General features: G+C 45.2%; 1 protein-coding gene across 1 annotated transcript in view; it reads left to right on the top strand.

Moving 5' to 3' along the window:
- kalrnb (kalirin RhoGEF kinase b) overlaps nt 1-24560 on the top strand; it is a gene marked incomplete at its 5' end in the record, with an annotated part of 412121 nt that overhangs the window by 83583 nt on the left and 303978 nt on the right. Inside the window, 4 exons of the mRNA XM_056301536.1 lie at nt 3120-3172; nt 3306-3453; nt 11875-12101; nt 12889-12986. Of these exons, the coding sequence (XP_056157511.1) occupies nt 3120-3172; nt 3306-3453; nt 11875-12101; nt 12889-12986 (526 nt within the window). The remainder of the gene's footprint in view (nt 1-3119; nt 3173-3305; nt 3454-11874; nt 12102-12888; nt 12987-24560) is intronic.

Here is a 24560-nt window from a genome sequence, read left to right as displayed (position 1 = left end):
TTCTTAGTATATGGAGATGTGGAGGAATGGATAGGGGAGTGTAGCAAAGCTTTTAACGACGCAGGTTTAGCCGAATTGGATTCTATGATAAGCCATTCTGGAGGGGGTTGAGAGGCCTCAAGTTGAAGCCAGGATTTAAAAATTCTTATATTGGAAGCCCAATAATAAAATCTAAAGTTAGGCAGTGCCATGCCACCGAGCAGTTTAGGCCTTTGTAGATATTGCTTACGCATTCTAGGAACTTTCTTATTCCATACAAACTCCAGGATCATGCTGTCCACTTTGTGGAAAAACGTCTGAGGGAGGAAAAGAGGTATACATTGAAATAGATAGGAAAAGCGTGGGAGAATATTCATTTTGACCGAATTGACTCGTGCAACCAAAGAAAGATTAAGAACAGACCAGCGATCCAAATCCCCTTTAATTCGGGTCAGCAAAGGGGCAAAATTTGCTTTATAAAGATCCTCCATTTTTTGCCTGACTTTAACTCCCAAATATGTGAAACTGTGTTGGGCAATCTTAAAGGGTAGTGTATGCAAGGGGTAATCGTTAGCGGCGGTATTAATAGGAAATATTTCACTTTTGCTCAAATTCAGTTTGTATCCCGGTATCAGGCTAAACGACTGAAGAGTGGCGAGTATAGCAGGGACAGAGGTGTGCAAGCCAGAAACGTATAAAAGGAGATCATCCGCGTAAAGCGAGACTTTCAGTTCCATGCCATTTCTTACTATGCCTGTAATATGGGGATTGGATTAAAGCGCTACTGAAAGGGGTTCAATGGCAATAGCAATTAACAAAGGACTTAAGGGGCAGCCCTGTCTTGTAGAGCGGAAAAGGCGAAAGTAGTCAGAGTTAATATTATTCGTCCTGATTGAAGCATGTGGAGAAGAATAGAGTAACCGAATCCATGAAATAAAGTTTTTTCCAAAGCCAAATTTCTCTGAAGTGAAGAAAAGATAATTCCACTCCACTCTATTGAACGCCTTCTCGGCATCTGAAGATATCAAAGCCTCTTGAGTGTCAGAAGGCGGAGTATTATAATTACATTGAACAAACATCTAAGATTAGAGAATGAATGCCTATTTCGAATAAATCCTGTTTGATCTTGAGAAATTATAGAAGGGAGAACAGATTCAAGGCGTAGTGCTAGTAATTTGGATAACAATTTAAAGTCAGCATTCAGTAAACTTATTGGGCGATAAGAGCAGCAAGCTAAGGGATCTTTGTCTTTTTTCAAAAGGAGAGAAATAGAGGCTTGATTAAGAGTTTGAGGAAGATGTCCAGCGACAAGTGATTCGTTAAACATATCTAATAGTAAAGGGGCCAGCTTATGCCAAAACTTCCTATAAAATTCAGACGGAAAACCATCTGGGCCTGGGCACTTCCCATTTTGCAGAGATGTAGCAGCTGCGTGAAGTTCTGAAATAGTAATTGAATTCTCTAATACTTTCACATCTGATAGACCAGTAGAGGGAATATTTAAATTTTCAAAAAAGGTATCATAATTAGGAGGAGATGGACCTTGATCAGAAGAGTAAAGAGATACATAACATTCCGTAAACTGTGGCCTTTAACCCAAACTAACCTAACCCTGTTAACTTTGACCTTGAACCCAAACTAACTGTAACCCTGTTAACTCTGACCTTTAACCCAAACTAACCCAACCACTGTTAACTTTGACTTTGAACCCAAACTAACTGTAAACCTGTTAAATTTGACCTTTAACACAATCTAACTGTAACCCTGTTAACTTTGACCTTTAACACAAACTAACTGTAACCCTGTAAACTTTGACCTTTAACCCAAATTAACTAACCCTGTTACCTTTGACCTTTAACCCAAACTAAGTGTAACCCTGTTAACTTTTACCTTTAACAAAACTAACTGTAACCCTATAAACTTTTGACCTTTAACCCAAACTAACTGTTAACCTGTTAACTTTGACCTTTAACCTAAAGTAACTGTAAACCTGCTAACTTTGACCTTTAACCTAAAGTAACTGTAACCCTATTAACCCTGACCTTTAATTCAAACTAACCTAACCCTGTTAACACTGACCTTTAACCCAAACTTACTGTAACCCTGTAAACTCTGACCTTTAACCCAAACTAACTGTGACCCTGTCAACACTGACCTTTCACCCAAACTAACCTAACCCTGTTAACTCTGGCCTTTAACCCAAACTATCCCTCTTAACTTTGACCTTTAATACAAAGTAACCTAGCTCTGGCAATGCTGACCTTTAACCCAAACTAACTGTAACTCTGTAAACTCTGACCTTTAACCCAAACTAACTGTGACCCTGTCAACACTGACCTTTAACCCAAACTAACCTAACCCTGTTAACTCTGGCCTTTAACCCAAACTATCCCTCTTAACTTTGACCTTTAATACAAAGTAACCTAGCCCTGGCAATACTGACCTTTAACCCAAACTAACTGTAACCCTGTTAATGTTGACCTTTAACCCAAACTAACCTAACCCTGTCAACTCTGACCTTTAACCCAAACTAACTGTGAAGGTGTTAACAGTGACTCTTAGCCCCAACAGAACCTAACTCTATGAACCGTGACCTTTAGCCCACCTAACTGTAACCCTGTTAGTTTTGACCTTTAACGCAAACTTACCTAACCCTATCAACTCTGACCTTTAACCTAAACTAACTGTAACCTTGTTAACTTTGACCTTTAACCCAAACTAACCTAACCTTGTCAACTTTGACCTTTCAGCCAAACTAACCTAACCCTGTAAACTTTGACTTTACCTCTGACCTTTAACCCAAACTAACTTAACCCTGTTAACTCTGACCTTTAACCCAACCTAACCTAACCCTGTAAATTGTGACTTTTAACCCCAACTAACTGTGATGCTGTTAACTGCAACCTTTAACCCCAACAGACCCTCACCCTATGAACTGTGACCTATAGCCCAGCTAACTGTAACCCTGTTAATGCTGACCTTTAACCCCAACTATGATGCTGTTAACGCTGACCTTTAACCCAAACTAACCTAACCTTGTAAATTGTGACCTTTAACCCCAACTGTGACGCTGTTAACTGTGACCTTTAACCCAAACTAACCTAACCCTGTTAGCTCTGACCTTTGACCCTGACCCACAGGAAGCTTCACTGAGTGTTATCCGGGAAGGAGAAGACCTCATCCTTCAGCTCAGGTGTGTGTTAAAAAGTGTGTTTTCATGTGTGCTATTTTTCATGGTCACTTCTTAATCACTCTGTGTGTGTGTTGTTTTTGTGTGTTTACTTGTGTGTGGTGTGTGTGTGTGTGTGTGTGTGTGTTTGATTCAGGCCTCAGGGTAGCTCGGTGGGCCACATTGAGTCTGTATTGCAGCAGTTGGAGGAGTCCCAGGTCCAGCTGGAGGATTTATTCCAGCAGAGGAAAATCCACCTGGACGTCTACCTGCAGCTCCGCATTCTGCAGCAGTGCACCCTGGAGGTGTGTATGTGTATGTGTGTGTGTGTGTGTGTGTGTGTGTGTGTGTGTGTGTGTGTGTGAGTGTGAGTTCACGAACCTGAAGAGAGAAACTTTGAGAGAAACAGAATAGGAAAATAACAATGTTGAGTGCTGTTTTCTTCCTGTTTAGTTTATGCATCTTTATGCTGACCTGACAAAAGTGAAGGGGCAATAAGTAATTACTGCCTCATAATAAATTCATCGCTGACAAAGATTAAACCTCCAGTCCTGAATCTGCTGGTTTTGTTGTAACTATGTGTCCTATGTAGGTGTTGGTAAGGTGAGTGTTGTTTGAGCTCCATTCAAAATGAATGAGACTCAGCAGGGCTGTTGTTTTAGAAATAAACCAGACTAGAAGAGGGAACTCAGCAGAGTGCAGATGCCCACCAGGCGTATCCCACTTCCGGTGTGGGAAGATGGCGGCATGGACTCGTGTTCACAACGGCCTCACCCAGTACCGATTATGCAGTGTCTTTGTCCACGTCTAGGTCTGTGTCTAAGTTTGTGTCATTGTGTGAAGTTTTAATTTGATCATCGATTTTGCTTGGCTGAGAGAGCTGGCGCGGGATCGGCTGAGAGAGCTGGGTTTGCTGCGTCCTGTGGGCCTGAGGAGGAAGCACTGAGGGTGATCTGACAGGACGCGGAAGCGGAGCAGGCTACGCTAACTGCTAGCCCACGGCCCTGCCCGAGAGGAAACACCGAGGTGGTCTGGCGGCGGCCTCGCCTAGCGTCAACTGTGCAGTGTTTTTGTCGGCATCTGCATTTGTGTCATCGTGTGGAGTGCGGGGGAGGTGTGCCGAAGGTGTCTGGCTGGAGAGCTGGTGTTGCATTGGCTGGTTGAACCTGGTCCACGGCTCAGGGACCATGGCTCTGCCTGGAGTTGTGCCTGAAGAGGAAACACTGAGGACCATCTGAAGGGACGCGGAGGCGGGGCAGGCTAAGCTAGCTGCTAGCCTATGCAAACCGGCAGTTCCGACACTCATCCTGGCTGGCGTTCGTTCCCCTGGACGGTGGAGTTTTTGGACTGTGTTGTGCTGGATGGACTGTGTTATTGGCTGTTTTTTTTTTTTTTTTTTTTTTTTGCTTTGTTCTCTCTGTTTTTGTATGATTTTGGCGGTGTTTTTGGAGGTTTGTGGATATGTGTTTTTGTTGCACTGCGGTGGGCTGGCGGAAATGGAATTTCGTTTCTTTTGTGTACGTAGTACATAATATGACATGAAAAATAAATTGCTCCTGATTCCTGATCTCCCATTCTCCGGTGCTCGGACTTAGGCAAAAAACCAGCTGAGGAGATAGCAGTCAGTGTAAAACAGGTTTTTTGAAGTACCAGAAAGTTGAATCAGTTCATGTGGACACAGCGTTTCTGGGGAGAAACATTTCATCACTGTCATTCTCTCAGTAAATGTGTCCACATGAACTGATTCACATAGTCTGGTATTTTCTTACCTAGATGCATCAAGACAGGTTATTCAAAAGTTTTGAATCACCGCAGCCCTGAGAGGTCCTTGATCAGACAGTCATAACTGCACAAATACTATCAGGCTGACATGCTCAGTAGTATGGGGATCAGGAGCATAGATACATGCGCATATGCACAGAAAAGCCAGTGTTTTTCCTGCCACTATAAGATTTTGCGCAGTCCCCAAGTCGATTGAACGGGAAATATGGGTAAAAAAGTTGTTCATATGCAGTGCTCAAGCTAAAAAAGCTAGCTAATGACAATGTTTTGCCTGTCAGTCTGTGGATGCACAGCCTCCAAGGCAGACCCTCACACATGCCAACTTAAAACTTTCCAAAAAGAAAAGGTTTGCTGTGCGACAAGTTTGGTCTAACCCTAACCCTGTCTCTATTTTCACAATATAATAAAGCTTGATAAATGTTTATGCTCATTCATGTGCGACTCACATCCATGGTTGACTCAGATTGAGCAGTGAAAAGAATACGCAACACTTCCTTTTTTGACTGCAACCTAGAGGAAGTTGTTTCTTTATAACTTTCACATTTTTTGGATTATCAAAATGATCATGTCGCTGAGGATACACAAGTCAGTGCATTCTTAGTGCCAGTCCCAAGCCTGGATAAATGGGGAGGGTTGTGTCAGGAAGGGCGTCCGGCGTAAAATCTCTGCCACATCAAATATGCGGATCATAAATAAGATTTCCATACTGGATTGGTCGAGGTCCAGGTTACCAACGACCACCACCGTTACTGTTAAACAGCAGGGTGCCGGTGGAAACTATGCTACTGTTGGGCGAGGGGGAAGGCATGTCCAGAGGCAGCGGGAGAGGAGGAAGGGTAGGGGTGTAGAGGTGAGAGTCAGAACTTTGAATGTTGGCACTATGACTGGTAAAGGGAGAGAGCTGACTGATATGATGGAAAGAAGAAAGGTAGGCATACTGTGTGTGCAAGAGACCAGGTGGAAGGGGAGTAAGGCCAGGAGTATCGGAGGTGGGTTCAAACTCTTCTACCATGGTGTGAATGGGAGGAGAAATGGGGTAGGGGTAATTCTGAAGGAAGAGTGTCAGACAGAGTGATGAGTATGAAGCTGGAAATCGAAGGCGTATTGCTGAATGTTATCAGCGCATATGCCCTGCAAGTTGGGTGTGAGATGGATGAGAAAGAATAATTCTGGAGTGAGCTGGATGACATGGTGGAGAGGGTACCCAAGGAGGAGAGAGTGGTGATTGGAGCGGACTTCAATGGACATGTTGGTGAAGGGAACAGAGGTGATGAGGAGATGATGGGAAGGTATGGTGTCAAGGAGAGGAATGTGGAAGGACAGATGGTGGTGGATTTTGTGAAAAGGATGGAAATGGCTGTGGTGAATACATATTTCAAGAAGAGGGAGGAGCACAGGGTGACGTACAAGAGTGGAGGAAAGGGCACACAGGTGGACTATGTCTTATGTAGAAGGCGCCATCTAAAAGGGCTTGGAGACTGCAAGTGCGCTGAGAAGGTGGAAGGAGTACTTTGAGGGGCTGGTGAATGAAGAAAATGAGAGAGACAGAAGCTTGGATGATGTGGGGATAATGAATCAGGAAGTTCAGTGGATTAGCAAGGAAGAAGTGAGGACAGCTATGAAGCGGATGAAGAGTGGAAAGGTCGTTGGTCCTGATGACATACCTGTGGAGGCATGGAGGTGTTTAGGAGAGGTGGCAGTGGAGTTTTTAACTAGATTGTTTAACACAATCCTGGAAAGTGAGAGGAGGCCTGAGGAGTGGAGAAGAAGCATACTGGTACCGCTTTTCAAGAACAAGGGTGATGTGCAGAACTGTAGCAACTACAGAGGTATAAAGTTGATCAGCCACAGCATGAAGATATGGGAAAGAGTAATAGAAGCTAGGTTAAGAGGAGGAGAGGTGATGATCAGCCACAGCATGAAGATATGGGAAAGAGTAATAGAAGCTAGGTTAAGAGGAGGAGAGGTGATGATCAGCAGCAGCAGTATGGTTTCATGCCAGGAAAGAGCACCACAGATGTGATGTTTGCTTTGAGAATGTTGATGGAGAAGTATAGAGGAGGCCAGAAGGAGTTGCATTGTGTCTTTGTAGATTTAGAGAAAGCTTATGACAGGGTGCCGAGAGAGGAGGTGTGGTATTGTATGAGGAAGTCAGGAGTAGCAGAGAAGTATGTAGGAGTGGTGCAGGATATGTATGAGGGCAGTGTGACAGTGGTGAGGTGTGTGGTTGGAATGACAGATGGGTTCAAGGTGGAGGTGGGATTACATCAAGGATCGGCTCCGAGGCCTTTCTTGTTTGCAATGGTGATGGACAGGTTGACGGACGAGATCAGGCAGGAGTCTCCATGGACTATGATGTTTGTGGATGACACTGATCTGTAGTGAGAGTAGGGTGCAGGTGGAGGAGAGCCTGGAGAGGTGGAGGTATGCACTGGAGAGAAGAGGAATGAAAGTCAGTAGGAGCAAGACGGAATACCTATGTGTTAATGGGAGGGAGGACAGTGGAATGGTCAGGATGCAAGGAGTGGAGGTGACAAAGGCGTATGAGTTTAAATACTTGGGGTCAACTGTCCAAAGTAATGGGGAGTGCAAGAGAGAGGTGAAGAAGAGAGTGCAGGCAGGGTGGAGTGGGTGGAGAAGAGTGTCAGGAGAGATGTGTGACAGAAGGGTACCAGCAAGAGTTAAAGGGAAGGTTTACAAGATGGTTGTGAGACCAGCTATGTTGTATGGTTTGGAGACAGTGGCACTGATGAAAAGACAGGAGGTGGAGCTGGAGGTGGCAGAGATGAAGATGATAAGATTTTCTTTGGGAGTGGTGAAGAAGGACAGGATTAGGAACGAGTATATTAGAGGGACAGCTCAAGTTGGACGGTTTGGAGACAAAGCAAGAGAGGCAATATCAAGATGGCTTGAACATGTGTGGAGGAGAGATGCTGCGTATATTGGGAGAAGGATGCTGAATATGGAGCTGCCAGGGAAGAGGAGAAGAGGAAGGCCAAAGAGGAGGTTTATGGATGTGGTGAGGGAGGACATGCAGGTGGCTGGTGTGACAGAGGAAGAAGCAGAAGACAGGAAGAGATGGAAACGGATGATCCGCTGTGGCGCCCCCTAACGGGAGCAGCCAAAAGTAGTAGTAGTAGAAAATGATCATGTCGCTGCCAATTTGAGTCATCCATAGATGTGAGCCGTGCATGCACATGCATGCGCAGGGTTGACTCAGATCAGGCAGCGACAGAGAGCAGCGTTGGTCGAGCGAGCTAGAGAGTGAATGAAGAGAGCGAGAGGTGGTAGTGAGAACAAACGTTTTTCGAAGGTTTTGAGTCACTGCACCCACGAGAGGTTCTTCATCATACAGTTGTCACTGTGCAATAAAAAGTTTAGGATGATACTAGGTCCAGTAGCTTGCAAGATTAGCTGCGGATACAAGTAAGGAAATGTGTGTTTGGTAGATTATTTCTTTGTTGTAACAATGCTTCTTGGCAATAAATCTTCTATCAGGCAGCTGATTGTCAGCACCTGGGGGACCAGAAGCTCAAAACAAGAGTCAATAGCAACAGCAAAATAAGCTGTTTGGCATTGGCAGAGAAGATTTGGCAAATTTTTCATGGGCGCAGCCCACATACTCAGCTCTGCTGCTCATCCCACAAATGCATGTTCATTACAAATGTGGTCTCATTTAAAAGGGAAATAAACAGGCTTTGCAACGGTATCAGATTTATTGCCAAGAAGCATTGTTACAACAAAGAAATAATCTACCAAGCACACATTTCCTTACTTTTTGTGCTAGTATATATATATGTATATGTAAAACTTTGTTAAAAGAAACACTCAATGGTAGGGAAAGTGCTCAACAAATAAAGAGCAAAATAATCCAGTGAGTCAAGTAAATTCTCTATGAGACAGTACAAGCCCGTTTCATGAAACAGGCTTGTATGTGTGTGTGTTGTGTTGCATTATATGTGTGTGTGTGTGTATATATATATATATATATATATATATATATATATATATATATATATAGTGTAGTCTACACATGACAATAAAGTTGAAGTTTAACTTGGTCCAGGAGTCAGAGATGTGTTTCCCCAGCTTCATGTGCTGCTCCTGTCAGATAGGATGGAAGACATGGAAAAGACAGAAAATACTATACATCCAACCATTTTTCCTGGCAAAGTTCTATCAAACCAAAACCGCTCACATCACATACGATTAAAGTTTGCTGGATGTGGATGATCTTGACATATCTATTGTTTCAGATAAGTCTGTGAAAGAAAATGAGAAGGATGTTTAGTGAATTTAAAAGCGTAACTATATCTGTGTTAAGCCCTTCATGTACAGTATTCATATGAAGTGGGGTCTCATTAATAACCCTGAATGCCCCAAATGCAATCAAAGTGAGGTGTAGAGTGACCTGTGTGGTTGGTTAACTGTGATTCCTGGTGAGGTGTAGAGTGACCTGTCTGGTTGGTTAACTGTGATTCCGGGTGAGGTGTAGAGTGACCTGTGTGGTTGGTTAACTGTGATTCCTGGTGAGGTGTAGAGTGACCTGTCTGGTTGGTTAACTGTGATTCCTGGTGAGGTGTAGAGTGACCTGTCTGGTTGGTTAACTGTGATTCCGGGTGAGGTGTAGAGTGACCTGTCTGGTTGGTTAACTGTGATTCCTGGTGAGGTGTAGAGTGACCTGTCTGGTTGGTTAACTGTGATTCCGGGTGAGGTGTAGAGTGACCTGTCTGGTTGGTTAACTGTGATTCCTGGTGAGGTGTAGAGTGACCTGTCTGGTTGGTTAACTGTGATTCCTGGTGAGGTGTAGAGTGACCTGTCTGGTTGGTTAACTGTGATTCCCAGTGAGGTGTAGAGTGACCTGTCTGGTTGGTTAACTGTGATTCCTGGTGAGGTGTAGAGTGACCTGTCTGGTTGGTTAACTGTGATTCCTGGTGAGGTGTAGAGTGACCTGTCTGGTTGGTTAACTGTGATTCCTGGTGAGGTGTAGAGTGACCTGTCTGGTTGGTTAACTGATTCCCGGTGAGGTGTAGAGTGACCTGTCTGGTTGGTTAACTGTGATTCCTGGTGAGGTGTAGAGTGACCTGTCTGGTTGGTTAACTGTGATTCCCAGTGAGGTGTAGAGTGACCTGTGTGGTTGGTTAACTGTGATTCTGGGTGAGGTGTAGAGTGACCTGTGTGGTTGGTTAACTGTGATTCCTGGTGAGGTGTAGAGTGACCTGTCTGGTTGGTTAACTGTGATTCCTGGTGAGGTGTAGAGTGACCTGTCTGGTTGGTTAACTGTGATTCCTGGTGAGGTGTAGAGTGACCTGTGTGGTTGGTTAACTGTGATTCCTGGTGAGGTGTAAAGTGACGTGTGGTTGGTTAACTGTGATTCTTGGTGAGATTTGAATCCTGTTGGTTTTCTTACTTTTTGGTATCTGGCATCTTGCCTGCGTGGTGTGTAGAGGAAAAGCCATGACCGGATGGACAGCTCATCTGCTTATTACTTTTACCGATGAAAACAATTTTCAAAAGGAAGTGACATCAGAGGACACTTTGAGTTGCCATGGTAACCCAGTCAATTTTATTTCCCTCCCAATGAAAGACTGAAATTAGTTATGTGCATGAACCAGATCAGCGTGTCCTGCTCAGTCACACTCCAGGCCCTCATGTTCCCTGAGTCATGTGCATGAACCAGATCAGCGTGTCCTGCTCAGTCACACTCCAGGCCTTCATGTTCCCTGAGTCATACACATGAACCAGATCAGCGTGTCCTGCTCAGTCTGCTCAGTCACACTCCAGGCCTTCATGTTCCCTGAGTCATGTACATGAACCAGATCAGCGTGTCCTGCTCAGTCACAGTCCAGGCCTTCATGTTCCCTGAGTCATGTACATGAACCAGATCAGCGTGTCCTGCTCAGTCACACTCCAGGCCTTCATGTTCCCTGAGTCATGTGCATGAACCAGATCAGCGTGTCCTCCTCAGTCACACTCCAGGCCTTCATGTTCCCTGAGTCATGCACATGAACCAGATCAGCGTGTCCTGCTCAGTCTGCTCAGTCACACTCCAGGCCTTCATGTTCCCTGAGTCATGTACATGAACTAGATCAGCGTGTCCTGCTCAGTCACACTCCAGGCCTTCATGTCCCCTGAGTCATGTACATGAACCAGATCAGCGTGTCCTGCTCAGTCTGCTCAGTCACACTCCAGGCCTTCATGTCCCCTGAGTCATGTACATGAACCAGATCAGTGTGTCCTGCTCAGTCTGCTCAGTCACACTCCAGGCCTTCATGTTCCCTGAGTCATGCACATGAACCAGATCAGCGTGTCCTGCTCAGTCTGCTCAGTCACACTCCAGGCCTTCATGTTCCCTGAGTCATGTACATGAACCAGATCAGCGTGTCCTGCTCAGTCACACTCCAGGCCTTCATGTCCCCTGAGTCATGTACATGAACTAGATCAGCGTGTCCTGCTCAGTCACACTCCAGGCCTTCATGTCCCCTGAGTCATGTACATGAACCAGATCAGCGTGTCCTGCTCAGTCTGCTCAGTCACACTCCAGGCCTTCATGTTCCCTGAGTCATGCACATGAACCAGATCAGCGTGTCCTGCTCAGTCTGTTCAGTCACACTCCAGGCCTTCATGTTCCCTGAGTCATGTAAATGAACTAGATCAGCGTGTCCTGCTCAGTCACACTCCAGGCCTTCATGTCCCCTGAGTCATGTACATGAACCAGATCAGCGTGTCCTGCTCAGTCTGCTCAGTCACACTCCAGGCCTTCATGTTCCCTGAGGTATGTGCATGAACCAGATCAGCATGTCCTGCTCAGTCACACTCCAGGCCTTCATGTTCCCTGAGTCATTTTACAGCCCTGCAGAAGTCATGACCCTGGTTAGAAACCATTGCTATGTATCTAACCTGTGTTTGTGTCCATGTGTTTGTGCGTGTGTGTGTGTGTCCAGGTGACAGGTGAGATGGATGCCTGGAAACAGGATCTACAAAAACAAGCTCAGGACTTCTCTACTGAAAAGCTAGCTCAGTCACGACTCGCAAACGCCAATCAGGATAAACTACCATTAACGCAACAGAGGCTTGCAGATGGTAACCAAGACAAGCTAGCAGTTGGCCAGTCGCGGCTAGCTGAAGCTAGCCCAGAAGGGCTAACATTAGCACAGCAGCGCATCCACAGGTAAACCTGTTAGTTTGTCTCAGTTTTTTGGTACATCTCTAACTTCTGCAATTTTCAAAAGGGCACACATCGTTCATGTTAGTGGGAATAACAGGAAACAGTAATTTTTCTTACCTCGTCCAGTTTTTCTGCTTCCAACATGATGCGCACACTCCATACAGTAAACGCAACTAAAAAACAAATAGTAAAATCACATCAGATTATGCAGCAATTGATAACTGACATGTCCACCTTTCTGTCTGCACAGATGTCAAACATTCAGTCTATCTAGATGTCCGTCTGTCTGTCTGTCTAGATGTCTTCTTGTCAGTCTTTGTTGTGTTTTAATGTAAATCAGACATTTAACAACTGAAGTTTCTGTGTGACCTCTTGTCTCCCACCAGTATCATCTACTGCATCACCAGTCACTCTGTCTATTCATCTGTCTTTCTTTCTGTCTGTTCATATATCTGTCTTTCTACCTATTTATCTGCATGTCTTTCTGTCTGTCTCATCTATTCATCTACCTCTATTTGTCTGTCTGTCTTGCCTCTGTCTGTCATCTCTGTCATCTAATTTTCTGTTTGTCTGCCCGTTTTTCTGTCTGTCTATCTATTCATCTACCCCTATTTGTCTTTCTGTCTTTCCTCTGTCTGTCATCTCTGTCATCTAATTTTCTGTTAGTCTTCCTGTCTCTCTGTCTGCCTTGGAGGTTATTTGGTTCATCTGTGGAAGAGCTGGAAGAAAACACTTCTCAGTATCTGATTGATTGATTTATCTTTTGATTGATCTTTTGATTGATCCACAGACATATGGAGCGGCGGTTAGCTATGAACAACATGACTTATGAGGTCATCCAGCAATGTCATGACCTCCAGCAGTACATCTCAGAGGTCCAGGCTTCAGGTAAGGATGATGCTACTACTACTACTACTACTACTACTACTACTACTGCTACTACTGCTAATAATAATAATAATAAAATCACATGTCTTTATTTCCAACATGCAAAATAAAATAAAAAATGGCCAAGCATAAATAAAAGAAAAAACAACAACAACAAATGATGAAAATAAAACCAGAAGAATTCAACAAAAGAATTCTCAATAGGGCGTCCAGGTGGCATGGTGGTATATTCCGTTGCCTACCAACATGGGGATTGTAGGTTTGAATCCCCATGTTCCCCAAATTCTCATTGGAACAAAAAATAGTTGTGTCATCTGCAAATAAAATGAATTTCAATAGACTTGATACCTTACATATTTCATTGATATACAGAACATAAAATAATACAGGATAATAATAATAATAATACTGCTACTAATAACAATAATAATAATAGTGATAACTTTATTTATATAGCACTTTTCTTAACAATGTTACAAAGTGCTTTACAAAAGAAATAAAACCAGACAAGGCAAAAATGAGAAGAAGACCAAAGGACATGAGCAACAAAGAGGTAACAACAATAAATGAACAAAACCAAATAAATAAGTAGGAATAAAAATAAAAACAGTATAAATAAATGAAAACAAATATCAAACATTTCCAAAAGTTTTCACAAAGAGAAGGGTTTGAAGAAGAGAATTAATAGGAGCTAGAGACTTGGTTTGTCTTCGTTCAGCAGGAAGAGAGGTCCATAGTGTGAGGGCTCTAACAGCAAAAGCCCGACCACCCTTTGTGACAAACCGTAGAAGGGCTCCATCTGCAGATCTTAATGGTGGAGAGAGCATATACCAGGTCAGTAAATTAGAGATGTATTTAGGAGTAAGATTGTTTAAGACCTTAAGAGTGAGCAATAGAATTTTAAAATCAGAATCTAACGGAGCCAGTGTAGGGAGGCAAGCACAGGAGTGATGTGGTCATGCCGCCGTGTCCTGGTAATGAGCCGAGCAGTGGCGTGTTGTACCAACTGCAGATGGTGGAGGAAGCCCTGCCTGATACCTGAATAAAGTGCGTTAGTGTTAGTCAAGCCGAGAATAGATAAAAGCATGTACAACTTTTTGTAGATCAGCAATTGATAAAATGACCTGATTAGAGGTTAGCTTGAGCTGGAGAAAGCATGACTGAACAACATTTTTGATTTGATTATCAAAACACAGGTTAGCATCGATTATTACCCCTAGATACTACTACTACTACTACTGCTACTACTACTATTACCAATACTACTACTACTACTGATGATGCTCTACTGGTATTAATACTTCTACAACTTCTACTACAAATATTACCACTATTACTATTCCTCCTACTAACTAGCACATTTGAAACTGTAGGGAATGCAATAACCAATGTATAACACCTTCCTCCTCCTCCTCCTCCTCCTAATCATCATCATCGTCATCTTCGGGTTCTCCATCCTGTCCGATGATGACTCCTACTTTCTGCACTGTCTGTGGAAGACAGTACAAAGGCACTGGCAGAGGGTGGTGTGGGATCAACCGCAGCTGTGGATTTGTATCTCCTGTGCTTCTTTGCCAGGTGCTTTTCCTCCCTTTTTTTTTCTTAGCAAGCTTCATGACACAGACTGCGCCAGTTAGGTTGATCAGCGGCTACCATTTCAAGTGTGCCATGATGGAGCCCACACTTTTTTTTTTGTGGATTTTCCCCCCTTTTTCTCCCCAATTGTTTCCGGCCAATTACCCCACTTTTCCAAGCCGCCCTGGTCTCTGCTCCAACCCCTCTGCCAATTCGGCGAAGGCTGCAGAGTACCACATGCCTCCTCCAATACATATGAAGCTGCCAGCTGCTTCTTTTTACCTGACAGTGAGGAGTTTCACCAGGGGGATGTAGCACGTGGGATGATCATGCTATTCCTCCCAGTTCCCTCTCCCCCCCGAACAGGCACCTGACCGACCAGAGGAGGCGCTAGTGCAGCAACCAGGACACATACCCACATCTGGCTTCCCACCCGCAGACACAGCCAATTGTGTCTGTAGGGACGCCCGATCAAGCCAGAGGTGACATGGGGATTCGAACTGGCAATCCCCGTGTTGGTAGGCAATGGAATAGACCACTATGCTACCCAGACACCGAGCCCACACTTCTTAAGGGAGACCTTCAGCTGGTCTTTGAACCTCTTTTTTGGTTCACTGGTTGAGCGATGTTCTAACCTGAACTGGCCATAGAGGACCCTGCGAGGGATGCAGTCCTTTGGCATTCTGATGAGGAGGCCAAGCCATCTAAGTTGGTGGTGAAAGATGGCGGCCTCTATGCTCCAGCAGATTTGCGATACGATCCTACCAGGTCACTTTAAAGATCCACGGGGGACATCTTATGTGAAAGGCCTCAAGTTGTCTCAGGTGGCAGCTGTAAAGCGTCGATGTGTCACATCCATTCAGAAGTGTGAATAGGCACACTGCCTCATAGACTTCAATCTTTGTATTAAAGTGCTGGTGGTTGTTGGTGATGACTCGCTGCCTGAGGTGTCCAAAGGAGCAAGAGGCCTGTTCTGGATGTCATGATGTTGCAGTCACCAGAGAGGATGCTTCCAAGGTATTTGAAGTGTGGTACAATGGCGAGATGAGAGTCTGAGATGCAAAAGTTGGGAAGTTCTGGTGGGGATCAGATGACCATTGGCAAAGGATTTCTGTTTTGGGGATGTTAACAGATGACCCCATTTGACTGTATACCCTCACAGTAGCTGTAGGGGTGACTTGTAGTGCTGCTGGAGTGTGTGCAACAAGAGCACAGTCCTCAGCATGCTGTAGCTCAAGTATATTTGCCCTGCCTGAGCTTTGTGGTGGCTTGGAACCTTCTGATGTCAAAGAGGTTCCTGTCCAGATGGAAATCAATAGTCCCCCCCACTCTCTGCCTCTATGTCCTTGTGCAGGAGAGTTGTCACACAGAGGAGAAAGATGTTAAAAAGCACTGGTGCAGGCACACGGCCTTGTCTCATGCTTGTGCCTACACCTATGCCCCAGACTCGGTTCCACTCACTATAACCTTGGCCCTCATTCTTTTGTGAAATTGGCGCAAGATGTTGACAAATTTTGTGGGGCAGCCATAATGCAGGAGGACCTCCCAAAAGAAGTTATGGTCTTCAGTGTCAAAAGCCTTTGAGAGGTCCATGAAGGCAATGAACAGGTTTTACTTCTGTTCTCAACACTTTTCCTGCAGCTGTCGTGCAGTAAAGATCATGTCCACAGTGCTTCTGTTTTTCCTGAAGCCACACTGGGATTCTGGAAGGAGCCCATCAGTGATGTTGTCAACCAGCCTGCAGAGCATGACTTTTGCCTGTACTTTACCAGCCACTGCAAGGAGCGATATGCCCCTGCTGTTGCCACAGGACAGATTCATCACCCTTGTTCTGGTAGATGGTGATGATGTTCTCGTCCCTCCGTTGATGAGGGACACATTCCTACTTCCACATCTCAGCAATGAACAGGTAAACTGGTCGTGTGCAGAGGTAGCCTCCTTGCTTTAGAATTTTGGCATGGATGGAATCAGGACCTGGGCTTTTGGTTTGTTCTTCAGTGACCTGATGGCTGGGAAGACGTCGCTGAAGGATGGTGGAGCATTGAGGGTCTGGATTGTGGGCAGCAATGGAAGCTGGTCGAGGATGGTGGTGTCCACTGTGTTGGCTTGATTGAGGAATGCTTCAGTGTTCTCTCCATCATTGAGTGATCTTGACCTGGTCCATTTTGGGGGTGGATCTGTCAGCTCTTCTAATAGGACAGACAGAGCAACTTCTTGGCCCATAGATGGTTTTAATGGCATTATAAAAGTTGTGCGTGTCATGCTTGTCTGCGCAGTTTTGAATTTTTTGAGCTTCGGAAACCCACCAGTTATTCTGCTAGCGTCGCAGTTCCTGCTAGACTAGCATCCTTTGCTGTTGCCATCCTGCTTTACTGGCTGTGAGACAGGGTGATCAAGGCTTGTTTTGTATGCTCTGTGCATACTGTGCAGAAGAGTGCCGATGTGAGTGGCATTTGCATCAAACCAGTCCTGGTGCTTTTTGACACTATAACCAATGGTATGGGTGACTGATTCATACAGCAGAGTACTGATGGTAGTCCATTTTTTGTCAATGGATTCGTCAGTCTTCAGCAGAAGCTCAGTGTTTTCAAACTACTCTGCTAGAACACACCATAGGTTGTTGTGCACCTCTGCATCTCGGAGTTTAGTCCAATGTAATCTCTTTTTGGTGGACTTTTTAGGTGGACCGCTGGACCTACCATGAGATGGAGTTTGGCTACTATCATTCAGTGGTCTGTATCATACTCAGCTCCTCTCATGGCTCGAGAGATAAGGCTGTCCCTAATGTCAGATCGTCTAACAATCATGTAGTCGATCAGGTGCCAGTGCTTTGACCATGGGTGCATCCAGGAGTCTTGTACTTGTTCTTTATCTGGAACATGGTGTTGGATATGGAGAGTTGGTGTTCGGCACATAGGTTCAGCAGCCTAAGGCCATTAGCATTCACGTGCCCAACTCCATGGTGTCTGATCGCTCACTGAAATGGACCTGTCTCACTCTTTCATTCAGGAGTTGATTCTGTGCCTTCTCTATGATTCTGTCTGCTCTATGTCCTTTCATTGTGGTACACAGGCGCAGGCTAGTGGGTATGAGCCTGTGTTGTCTTCTTCTCAGATTGAATTGCAAGTGGTTTCTGTAGTCTGCAGTCTTCCGAGCCATCCTTTCGTAGTCCCTCACCATTTTAAGGGTGTCAGACCCAAATTGTTCCGCAACATATCTGTGAATGTTCTCATTCATCCAGGTCATGGTTATCCAAAGGAGGTGAATCAAGTGCAACTGGACTTGGTATATATCCGTGAAGATGTTTCGCCTCTCATCCAAGAGTCTTCCTCAGTTCGTGCCTTTCTGACTAGACGACGCTAGTCTGACTGGCTGGTGATGAGACTCAGAATTTATCCTCTTGGAGTCATTGTCAGAGCTATAGATATCCATGGCTCTTTGTGTCCCGATGTTTACCAACACCCGTCGCTAACAGAGCCATAGATATGAGTGGCTCTTTTGTGTACCGACACAGAAGGCCAAACTCCTCAGGACAAGACTCAGCAGTCTATCTACACCTAAAGGAGAAGACAAACTCCTTCGAGGACAGCAACGTACACATTTTGGACAGAGAAGATAGATGGTTTGAAAGAGAGGCGAAGGAAGCCATCTATATGCGAAACTGGAAAAACCATCCCTCAACAGAGGAGGAGCTCTGCGACACCACCTATCTCCCACTTACAATGCCGTCCTTTCATCTTTACCCAGGAGACTCAAGAGGCCTAGTCTCCAAGAACAACAGTCGGTCACTAACGGCTCCAACGACTCTCATGACCACTGAATAATGAGGTCGAAACTAACACCCCCAACGACCGTCGCTGCGAAACATGCAAATCAATAGCTCCAATGGCGACGGGCGCGGCTGGACATCGGAGCACAGGAGAGCCACGCATATCTATGGCTTTGTTAGCGACGGATGTTGGTAAACATCGCGACACAAAGAGCCATGGAAATCTATAGCTCTGACAACCACTCCAAGAGGATAAATTCTGAGTCTCATCACCAGCCAGTCAGCTTCGTCTAGTCAGAAAGGCACGAACTGAGGAAGCCTCTTGGATGAGAAGCGAAACGTCTTCACGGATATATACCAAGTCCAGTTGCACTTGATTCAACTCCTTTGGATATTTTGCTGAGACTTTATTATTGATCTTGCCATGACGTATTGCTATCTATGTATATATCTATCTGTCTATCTATTTATCTAAATATCTATCATCTGTCAATCAAACAGTTATTTGTATCATCAAAGTCCTCCGCGAAACTGTAATCCTTGTAGAGGATCTCCCTCTCGTGCTCGCTATCTGACATTTTTTGTAAATAACAAGTGATGAGCAGTACTGAGCCCCACCCACCCAGGAAGACAGTAGCCAATAGCTTTGAATTCTTAAAACCACCCCTATCTTCGGTTGTTATTCAAACTCCCAATGTTAAAAAATGTGTTCAGAAAGGGCATGTCAGCCTCTCTTTAAGGTTGTTGACCTTCCATTGTCATTCTGATTTTCTACAGAGTCTTCTAAGGACACGGGTATGAACATTCAGCCAGGGGAAGTTATTTGATTTTTGTCTCCAGTGCATTTGGATTGAGAGGGGACATAGAGGGATTAAAGGATGATGAATTAAAAGCATCAAAGAATTTATCTGCAGAGCCAGTGTTGAAAATGTGAGAGCATGTTTTTGGATAGTGACTAGGAATAGCAAATTGTAGTGGAACTTTGAAAACGACAGCTTTATGGTCAGATACAGGCATATCCACCAGATTAAGACACTCGAGAGAGAAACCAGATGAGAGTACAAGGTCTAAAATGTGACCTTTGGAAACTTGGCCCATATAACAGATTGAATGAGGTTAAAATAGTCTATATGATCCAAAAAAATTGAAGTCAAGGAATGGAAAGGACAACACACATGAATATTAAAATCACCAAGAATAAGCACCCTGTCATATTTTGGCATGACAACAGATAGAAGGTCAGAAAACTCAGAAATAAAACCAATGGAATAAGGGGGCCTATAAATTAAAATGCAGAGTAAAGGGGGGGGCAGTGATTAAAAAAAAACCTCAAATGAGTTGAAATTACAAAAATTAACAGGATGGCATTTAAGACCTAACTTATAAAAAAACTGTCTGGCCACCCCCTCTACTAGAGGGCCTGGGAATGTGAAAATGTGCAAAATCAGGGGGACTAGTCTCAATCAGGGGAACAGTGTCCCCTGGGGACAGCCATGTCTCAGTAATCATAAAAAGTCCAGATTATTAGAAACAATAACATCATTAATGATAAAGGACTTACTACCAAGAGAGCTCACATTCAAGAGGCCAAAATTGTTTGGTGTCAAAGCAGAGTTAAAACCAATAGCAGCACAGCAAATAGGATGCAAATTGCAGATACACTGTATGGACAGTATTGGGGCACACCTCTTAATCATTGAATCCAGGTGTTTCATTCAGACCCATTGCCACAGGTGTATAAAATCCAGCAGCTAGCCATGCAGTCATTTGTGAAAGAATGGGTCGTTCTGAAGAGCTCAGTGAATTCAAGCGTGGTACTGTCATAGGGCGCCACCTTTGCAATAACTCAGTTGGTGAAATTTCTTCCCTGCTGGATATTCCACAGTCAACTGTAAGTGGTATTATTGAAAATTGGAAGCGTTTAGAAACAACAGCAACCACATAAAGTCACACAGCGGGTTCAACAAGTGCTGAGGCGCATAGTGCGTAAAAGTCACCAACGCTCTGTTGACTCAATAACTGCAGAGTTCCAAACTTCCTCTGGCATTCACATCAGCACAAAAACTGCACCGGGAGCTTCATGGAATGGGTTTCTATGGCTCAGCAGCTGCATGCAAGCCTTACATCACCAAGCACAATGCCAAGCGTGGGATGGAGTGGTGTAAAGCACGCTGCCACTGGACTCTGGAGCAGTGGAAACGTGTTCTGTGGAGTGACGAATCATGCTTCTCTGTCTGGCAGTCTGATGGACCAGTCTGGATTTTTGCGGATGCCAGGAGAACATTACCTGCCTGACTGCATTGTGCCAACTGTAAAGTTTGATGGAGGAGGAGTAATAGTATGGGGCTGTTTTTCAGGGGTTGGGCTAGGCCCTTTAGTTCCAGTGAAGGGAAATCTTAATGCTTCAGCATACCAAGACATTTTGGACAATTCTGTGCTTCCATCTTTGTGGGAACAGTTTGGGGAGGGCCCTTTTTTGTTCCAGCATGACTGTGCCCCAGTGCACAAAGCATGGTCCATTAAGACATGGTTGGGTGAGTTTGGTGTAGAAGAACTTGACCGGCCCGTACAGAGCCCTGACCTCAACCCCATCAAACACCTTTAGGATGAACTAGAACAGAGATTGTGAGCCAGGTCTTCTCATCCAACGTCAGTGCCTGACCTCACAAATGCTCTTCTGGATGAATGGGCAAAAATTCCCACAGACACACTCCAAAATCTTGTGGAACGCCTTCCCAGAAGAGTGGAAGCTGTTATAGCTGCAAAGGGGGACCAACTCCATGTTAATGCCTATGGATTTAGAATGGGATGTCATAAAAGCTCCTGTAGGTGTAATGGCCACGTGTCCAATACTTTTATCCATATAGTGTATTTGCTCCACATATTCAGTTGTTGTTTCTACTATTAGATACATGGTATGGTGCCTAATGATAGTCTGTATGGGGAAAACTCCAAGTAAGATGGTCAATGACAGATGAGGCCAGTGGAGGGAGACAGCGGGCAGAACAGTACTGTGGGGCGCCACTACAGGCAGAAGCGGAGGCTCTGGGAGGGACGCGTGGGATGTAAACAGTCAGTCACGTGGAGAGGACTGTACTGTATGCTGCAAGTTGGCCGCTAGCATCCGGCTACCCAGCCTGTTTGGGTGGACTCCATCAGATCTGAGGAAGGAGGGACGATCCCAAAACAAATTCTGCGGTGGGTTTTCTCCAGGTGCTCCGCTTTCCCCCACCATCAAAAAGACATGCATGTTAGGGTTAATGCTCCTGTCTGTGTCCCTGACCAAGGCAATGGAAAAAAGAACTGGAGTTGGTCCCCGGGCGCTGCACAGTGGCTGCCCACTTCTCCTAGCTACACAGCTAGGGGGGGTTAAATGCAGAGAAAGAATTGCCCCACAGGGATTAACAAAGTAGTAAAATAAATAAAATAACTAAATGTCGGCTGTGGGTTCTCAGGGTACATGATCCACATTGTGTGTTGTCTTTATGCATGCTCCAATAATCCAGGTAAGAAAATCAAAGAAAGTTGAATCACTTCATCTAGATACAATGTTTATTGACAGATGCGTTTCATCACTCAAGTTGGTCCACCCCAACGATCGGGTCCCCCGGCACAAACAGAGCAATATAGTGTACGCTGTTAAGTGCCAGAAGGATTGCCGTGACTTATACGTTGGGGAAACTAAGAAGACACTGGCCAAGAGGATGGCACAATACAGGAGAACTAATGCGTCAGGCCAGTACTCCACAGTCTACACCATCTACAGGCCAGGACTCCACAGTCTACACTATCTACAGGCCAGTGGCCACTCTTTCAAGGATGAAGATGTGCACATGATTGATAGGGAGGAACGCTGGTTTGAATGGGGATTCAAAGAGGCCATCTATGTGAAGAGGGAACGACCATCCCTTAACCGAGGGGGGGCATAGTACGTCTATTGCTATCTTACAATGCTGTGATTGCAAAGTTTTCCAATCCTCTTTGAATAGTACACATGGCCATTGTAGTGCTATTTAATGGTCACACCCATATTTGCATATGAAATTGGTCGTTGGTTTGGGTCATCATCCAACTGTATTGTTTATAAGGGTGGGGTACCTGCAGTCACTGTATTGTTTATAAGGGTGGGGACACCGGCAGTCACTGTATTGTTTATAAGGGTGGGGACACCTGCAGTCACTGTATTGTTTATAAGGGTGGGGTACCTGCAGTCACTATTGTTTATAAGGGTGGTGTACCTGCAGTCACTGTATTGTTTATAAGGGTGGGGTACCTGCAGTCACTATTGTTTATAAGGGTGGTGACACCTGCAGTCACTGTATTGTTTATAAGGGTGGGGTACCTGCAGTCACTATTGTTTATAAGGGTAGGGTACCTGCAGTCACTGTTTTGTTTATAAGGGTGGGGTACCTGCAGTCACTGTATTGTTTATAAGGGTGGGGTACCTGCAGTCACTGTATTGTTTATAAGGGTAGGGTACCTGCAGTCACTGTATTGTTTATAAGGGTGGGGACACCTGCAGTCACTGTATTGTTTATAAGGGTGGGGACACCTGCAGTCACTATTGTTTATAAGGGTGGGGACACTTGCAATCAGTTCAGACTGAAGAGGTCACTTTGATGAGTGGTGAAACATATCTGTCAATAAAAGTTTTGTCCAGATGAAGTGATTCAACTTTCTTTGACACACTTTGTGTTGAAATCGCCAAGTGGGGATGTGTTGTCCGAGCAAGCAAGTTTTGTGAAGAGGCAGCGACATCAGCGCTGAGATTGGATTTCTCTGCTGGCTCGGGGGACAGAAGGCCTTGAGAGCGTCTAATCACGGCCTCTTTCAGGATCTTATGATGGGAAGAGAGGGTCATTACCTGGGATGAGGGCTGTTGTTTTGGCTTCACAGTGTGATGGCGAGCCACCTGAACACCGCTAGCCACCAGCAGGGTAGCTGCAATGTCGGGAGGCGCCATTTTCACAGAAGGGCCCTGATTGAGATGAGTCGGAATCGCAGGAACATCAGTTGGGCGGACTGTTGTGTCATCAGACAGGGTCGCATAGCAATTGTAGAGCCCTAGGCCGAGGCGAGGGGGGGAAACAGCCCTGTCTCAGCCTCTCTTGCAACCACCACGGACCACCACGTCGGCCCAGGATGAATGATAGTTTGGTGTCGAGCAGCAGGAATGCTGTGGACAAATGAGGGGTCCCACAGAGCTGTGTCCTGGATGGTTGCCCTGAGAGAGGCAATCTGTTTGGACTGCCCTGAAGCCACATCCATGAAGGTGGTCAAAATGGAGTCTTTCTTATGGAGATCATCAGGAAGCCCTTGAACATCCCCTTCAAGGTCAGCGATCTTTCTATTTTTTTCTTTGGTAGCACAGTTCTCACGGGGCAAAGTTGGCATAATTGTTTGCTCAGCTTAGCCACAAGCTAGAAACAAACCACATCCAGCCCCAGCACTACAGGATCGAAGGCTTCAGTGTGATCAAGTCTGAAGGAGCTGGTGATTGAATAAAATCCACCAAGGATTGTTGAGTTGTTAGTTAATAAAGTTAAAAAGTTAAAAACAAGAAGAGCAGCAGCGGCAGCAAGCAGAGCAACAGTCAAACAAACCAGCAGCTGGGAACCGATGGGGGGGGGGGGGGTTGTCGAGAGCATGTTTAGCCTGAAGTCGCAAGACTGTCAGTTACTGTTGGCTGCCACAAGGAGGCATGGTAGGAGTCTTGGTGAAGGAGAGGCTGTATACTGGCCTCAGAAGATTTATGCGCACAGCTTCCTTCCTTCCTTCCTTCCTTCCTTCCTTCCTTCCTTCCTTCCTTCCTTCCAGCTTTCCTTTGTACTGGGTTAGCCAGTGGCAGGGGTAAGGGGGGAAGGTCACATGCAGCGTTTCACTAGCCTGCCACACTAGCCGCATCACAACACCCTGTAGTAGTCACTTGTGCTGCTGACAGCACAGCAGCACAAGTGACTACTGACAGCACAGCAACATGAGTGACTACTGACAGCACAGCAGCATGAGTGACTACTGACAGCACAGCAGCATGAGTGACTACTGACAGCACAGCAGCATGAGTGACTACTGACAGCACAGCAGCATGAGTGACTACTGACAGCACAGCAGCATGAGTGACTACTGACAGCACAGCAGCACGAGTGACTACTGACAGCACAGCAACATGAGTGACTACTGACAGCACAGCAGCACGAGTGACTACTGACAGCACAGCAGCATGAGTGACT

This window comes from Lampris incognitus, chromosome 21 (assembly GCF_029633865.1).
Source record: "Lampris incognitus isolate fLamInc1 chromosome 21, fLamInc1.hap2, whole genome shotgun sequence".
Classification (NCBI taxonomy): Eukaryota; Metazoa; Chordata; class Actinopteri; order Lampriformes; family Lampridae; genus Lampris; species Lampris incognitus.
This window is presented reverse-complemented; position numbering and strand designations above follow the sequence as displayed.